This window comes from Orycteropus afer, unplaced genomic scaffold (genome assembly GCF_000298275.1).
Source record: "Orycteropus afer afer isolate SDZICR_OR568_19922 unplaced genomic scaffold, OryAfe1.0 scaffold00081, whole genome shotgun sequence".
Classification (NCBI taxonomy): Eukaryota; Metazoa; Chordata; class Mammalia; order Tubulidentata; family Orycteropodidae; genus Orycteropus; species Orycteropus afer.
In genome coordinates, this window is record NW_006921668.1 from 6,756,162 (window position 1) to 6,762,108 (window position 5,947).

The 5,947-nt window shown below is 36.6% G+C and overlaps 1 protein-coding gene across 1 annotated transcript in view; it reads right to left on the reverse strand.

Annotated features, from left to right (window-relative positions):
* Positions 1-3,295: 3,295 nt before the first annotated feature.
* Positions 3,296-5,947, reverse strand: part of OBI1 (ORC ubiquitin ligase 1) — a 64,137-nt gene continuing 61,485 nt past the window's right edge. Inside the window, exon 6 of the mRNA XM_007941514.2 lies at positions 3,296-4,835. Coding sequence (XP_007939705.1) covers positions 3,296-4,835 — 1,540 coding nt within the window. The remainder of the gene's footprint in view (positions 4,836-5,947) is intronic.

Below are 5,947 nucleotides of genomic sequence, written 5' to 3' on the forward strand. Positions count from 1 at the left end.
CTGACCTTTTGGTTAGCAGCTGAATTCTTTTAACCACTACACCACCAGAGCTCCTAGATTAACCCATAGAGGGTTAAACTGACCTGTCAGTGAATGTTAATCTTTTATAAACTTAAAAGTGGTATACACACAATTCCCATCACTGACCTTCTACTTAGTAGTAGAGTTAGTACTACGAACACACTCACTAAACCAAATTCATTGCCATCAAGTCAGATCCGACTCATACTGACCCCTCCTTAGGTTTCCAAGGTGGTATCTCTACAGAAGTAGATTGCCCAACCTTCCTTCCCACGAGTGACTATTGAACTGCCAGCCTTGTGGTTAGCAGTCAAATGCCTTAGGCGCCACGCCACCAGAGCTCTCAGGCAAGGGTTAAATGCTACTTGAAAAGAAATTTACTTCCAAACTACTACTAGTAGTTGGGGAATTTCAAATCCATCCAATGATGTAGAAATGTGGACTCCTACTTTGGGAGAGGAAGAGAACAATGTCTGGAGTCACAGAGGCATCCAAGATTAAGACTCTACCCTCATTCCAGCTGTGTTAATTACTAATCCTCAATTTTCTCATCTGTGAAATGTGGATACTACTACTTAGCTCACAAGATTTGAAAAAATAATTGAATGAGACAAATATTATTAGCAAAGTACTTGCTCTCAATGGATGGTAAGTTTAAGAGTGTGTGTACATTATAGGTATATTTTAAAGTATGTGAGACCACCGTATTTTTGGGGACAGATTATGGTAGAGTACAAATGAGAAGCATGGTTAAAATAAAAATTCTGCATAGATTATTCCCTTTGAGTAATGTCATGGTGTGAACAAATTAAAATATGAAACATACTTTGGGGGTAGGGTGGAGCAATTTATGAAGCAGTGGGGATTAGGCACTGGTAAACCACTCCAGATTTTCATGGCAGTGTCAATATGTATTTATTCAAGTTAAAAATGGACACATTCTTCGTAAGGAAGAATTACAGACAGAATTAAGAGCAAGGTTTACCCTCAATTTTACCCTATGACTATTCTGCAAAATTTGATTTCTACATCTACATATTTGAATTTATAATGTATAATCACATTGCCAAAGATATTTGAACTGCTAATATCTCTGGAAGTAACCACTAGCTTTAAAATATCAGAAAGATAAAATAACGCACAAATAATTACTATCCACATATACAAAAACAAAAGTTATGCTCTCAGTGTTTTCTGGCTCTTAGTACTTCTGAAAACAGAAGAAATGATTCTCTAAATCACAAAAGTGATTTGTAACCTTAACAGCTTTTTTGAATCCTCAGTCTGTGATAAAACCAAACTCACTGACACTGAGTTGATTCTGACTCATAGCAACCCCCCACTGGGTTTCCTAGGTAGTAACTCTTTACAAAAGTAGATTGCCCCATTTTTCGTGGACTGGCTGTGGGTTTGAACCATCAGCCTTCAGGTTAGCAGTCAAATGCCTTAGGCACTGTGCTACCAGAGCTCCGCAATCTATAAATTTCTCCGTAAAAGGCCAGAGAGTAAATATTTCAGACTTTGCAAGCCATTTGGTCTCTGTCACAGCTAACTCTGTACTTGTAATGGAAAAAGTAGCCACTCATAAGGAGTAAACAAATGGGTCAGCTATGTTCCAATAAGACTTTATTTAGATATGTTAATAGGCGAGGAAGAATTGAGAAAAGGAAGGTGAGAATGGTTGTACAACTCAAAGAAAGTAATTAGTGTCACTAAATGGTACATATAGAAACTGTTGAATTGGTGTAGGTGTTGCTGTATATATTCTCAACAACAAAATAAAAAAAATTATATTTAAAAAAAGACTTTATTTAGAAACACTGAAATGTGAATAAGTAGTCATGAAATATTGTTTGGATTTGTTTTTCACCATTTAAAATTGTAAAAAACCATTTTCAGCTCACAAGCTTATAAGCAGGTGGTGGGACAGATTTAGCTCATGGGGCATAGCTTGCCAATCCTTGTATATGATCAATTAAACACAGTACGTTTTCTTGCTCTTTATGGGCCAATTCAATATCAAGGATTACAGTGCTTATGACATCCTTTATTCAATTCACATGGAAAAGCATGCAGTATTAATGTAAAACATTACAGGATTTATGTAAAATGTTCAGTGCACATTACACAAGTTATCAGCATACAAACCGATTTTCAAAGGCCTGTACGAGTAAACCAAACACATTTAGAATAATAAACTTTTTCTAAGCCTAAATTAAAAATTGTGCTGTTTTTACCTATCCTCACCTCCCCACACACACTCTTCATGAAAAAGAAAAAAGAATTTTGCTCTACATAAAAGATGCTGTATTACTGAAACTTATTTTTCTTAAGTATGGAAAACAGAGCAAGCAAGAAAGCTACCACGCATGCACAATTTACATAAAGAACAGTAACATGCAAACCAAAACTTCACTCTGAAAAGAGCTCCCCTGGGAGGTCAGTGGATCAAGAACTTGGCAATGAGTGCTTCTGTAGCTGTACATCCGGCACAATGAATCTACCATACTTAGGGTTCTCCAAACCCAACATCGCCATAACATCTGTCCAAAGTAAGCTCAATTTCCACACATATAAAAGATGAGCAAATACAACCTACCTGACATAAAATGAGTATTTTCAAACAGAAAGTGTTTTCAGCACTAGCAGAATGTTTTTACAAATACTGGACATAACCATGTTTAACAAATGCAAACACATGTAAAGTCTAAAAATAGTAAATGAATATTGAACTAAGGTTAGAGTGCTATTTCTCCATCATGGCCTTAAAAGTTAGGCCATCACTAACCATAAATAAAAAGGGGCAGGGAAAATAATGCCCACCCTAGGAAAAGTTTTGAAGACAGTCAAGTGTTTTATGGGCAGTGTTTAGACAGCACTATAAGTTTTTGTTAAGAAATCCAAGTGAGACAACTAAGGCTGATCAACAGGCCACTATGTCTAATAATAGTTAAGTCTAAATTCAAGAAAACAAAATATCCCTAACCCAGATATATACAATATTTAAAATAATAATAATAAAAAAAACAACCCTTTTCCTACCTTTCTCAATCAAAAAGATCCCCAAACAAAAATATAAACAAAGACCAAAATCCTTCCAAAATGAACAACAGTATTCTGGGTTTAGGTTAATTCACAATTGTGACTTGACACTTGACTAAAGATTATCAATTCAAAATTGTATAGAACTTTTCTGATGGAAAAAATAAAGTAACTTATAAAAACTTTCATATTCCTCTCAGGACACAAACACAAATGACACTTTTCTAAAGAGTCAACTTTTAGTTGCTTTTGAGGGGCTGGCATTGGAAAGGCTGCTCTGGATTTTTCTTTTCGTAGAATGATTCATATTTTTATTCCTCTTTTCAGGTACAAAGGAAGTAGACCAAGGAGACTGAAGGTGGTTTTGAAGACCATGCATCTCTGAGGACATCTTAAACAAAGATGACCCAAACCTTTGATCTTCAAATAGCCGATGTGAACTGCTTAACAAAACACCCTGGGAAAACTCTGTCTGAAACAAACAGCTTGGCGGTTTGATTTCATTAGTTCCTGGATTGGAACTGGGATGGAGTGCAAAATCTTCATTCATTTCTTGGTCAGATGGAGGGAGAAGAAAAAAAGAAGTGGATTTCCATTCATTTCCATTTTCTAACTGATCAGTAGTTAGAGTACCTTTGGGAAGGTTTGGCTTAGTTCTTTCTTCCAATTTATCTGGTTCATCAAGAAATTCACTGCTCTGTGATGACTTTGATAACCCTTCCAAATCCAGTGACTTAAAACCGTTATTACAGGGGCTCTTGCTGTTGTCTGACTCTGACATCATTGAATCCAACTCAGAGATTTTGTCAAGGTAAGCTGCGTCCATTGATGCTTCACTAGATGTTCTTGTCCTATTCATTTCAAAAGAGCGAATAGAATTCAACCTCTTGGATAAACATGAGCCTGATTTCTCACTCGATTTTGAAGATATTTCCCCAACAGTATTTTCTATGGTGTTCCCCTCTGAGCTTTCAAAACCCAAGCTTTGGGCATAGCTTGTGGAACAGCAATCCCAAAACCCTGTCTTTGGGGAAGTAAAACAGTCTGATTTCTTTTCATTTTCACTTCTACTTATAGCATCCTCTGGAGAATCTTTATTACAAACATTAGGAGAATCACAGAAATCCTCAAACACCAGTTTTCTGAGATGGTTTGAGTGCGTTCTGGAGGCTCCGGCTTTGACCACAGAGCTCTCTCTATTTTCTGGAGTACCGAGCTGAAGACAACTCAGGGACAAAGGAGTACAAGGAGCTGGGAGATCATAGAGTTCTTCATCCTTGTAGGATCCACGTTCACTTGTTTTATTACCCCACTCCCTCTCCAAATAAGTATCCATACTTGTATCAGTCACATCTAACAATATTTCTACCTGTTTTTGATAAAGGTCTTTGTTAGAACAATTCGGTTCTGTTTTGCTGGTGCTTTCCTGCCTGGTAGAACTGGTATCAGAGAGTCTGCTGCTGGAAGGCTTTGCCAGGTGAGAAGAACTCAAGCTGCACAAGCCAGGCTGCTTTCTGGCACCATCACCTTGGCTCTTTGCTGCCACATCCTCCTCGCTACCTTTGTTCCCCTTGCTCTCTGTAGAAAGTGCTCTCTGGCAAATGGAACTCACACCTTCTTTCTCATCACCTGAATTTTTCAGCTGTGCAACTTGAGATTCTAGTTCCTCTATATATTTATCACTTCGTTCCAGGGCCTTCTTGAGGCGATTGGTTTCACGTTCATACTGTTCTACTTTGGACTGAAGAGCAGCAACTGTAAACCTTCCAAACCTGTAAAAATGGAATAGTAAATCTTTTAGCTCAAGTTTTTTTCTTTCCTTGTCAAAGTTTAAGAGCATAAATTGCCCCAGCCCATTATGATTCCACACAGAAAACATTTCAAATTATTCACTAAGCAGAGCAAAAGGAACGCCAGATGTAATATCTTAAAAAAAAAAAAAAGATTTCCTCTTTTAAGTAATAATAAGCATATGATAATAATGGCAAGATCTAACAGGATACTTTTTGTCAAATCAGACTTGTGGTGACAGAGGCAGAAAGTCACTGATAATTTCCCTTCTAAGAACTAGTTCTATCAAGTCAGCTCATACATGCAGGAAGAGTTATCCCCTAAAACAATGGCAAAGATTTATGATAACATTTGAACAGTGGTCTACATCTTGAAATATTTACATTCAATCATTTTCCTATCGTACAGCAGTGTTTTACAATACATTCCTTATACAATGTCACCTTGTCAAACATAAAATGCCAATTTGAAATTCAGAAATCTTAGTAGTCCCAGGAGAGGTGGTTTTAAATACTTATTTGGCCCCTTTCAATTATTCTGAAGCTTTTACATGGCTTTTCTGAGCACTGGGCTTTAACTCATTTCAGCTCTACTTATTTTTGGCATTTTACAACTGTGTGGGATATCAATCTCATTTTTTCCAACTTTGAAATACAAAGCCAGTACTTGTGGTTTCAATATACTGTGCATGAAAACATTTTCTGAAAGGGAACATTTTGGAGAGTGACTAAAAGAGAACATCAAAAACTTACTCTTTTTATCCAAGATAAACTTGTTTTTATTATTCCCTCAAGAATGAGTACTAGGTTCAGCTCAGATAACAATTTTTAGCACCTAGTGTGGGTTAGGTGGTATACTTGGACCTGGGGGTACAAAGATGAATAAAACTGCCCCAGCTCCAAAGATCTAAAATGTCTACCTGAAATTCCATCTAACCACAAAAGAAAATCTCTTCTTTCACAAAACTCCTTCTTATGAGAGCCAATAAACATAAGCCTCAAGTTTTAACTCCATGAAAAATATCCTCTCTCCCCTAAAGTTCTTTTGAAAATCATTTTCTTTTTTTTCCAGATTTTCTTCTTTTTTTTTTTTA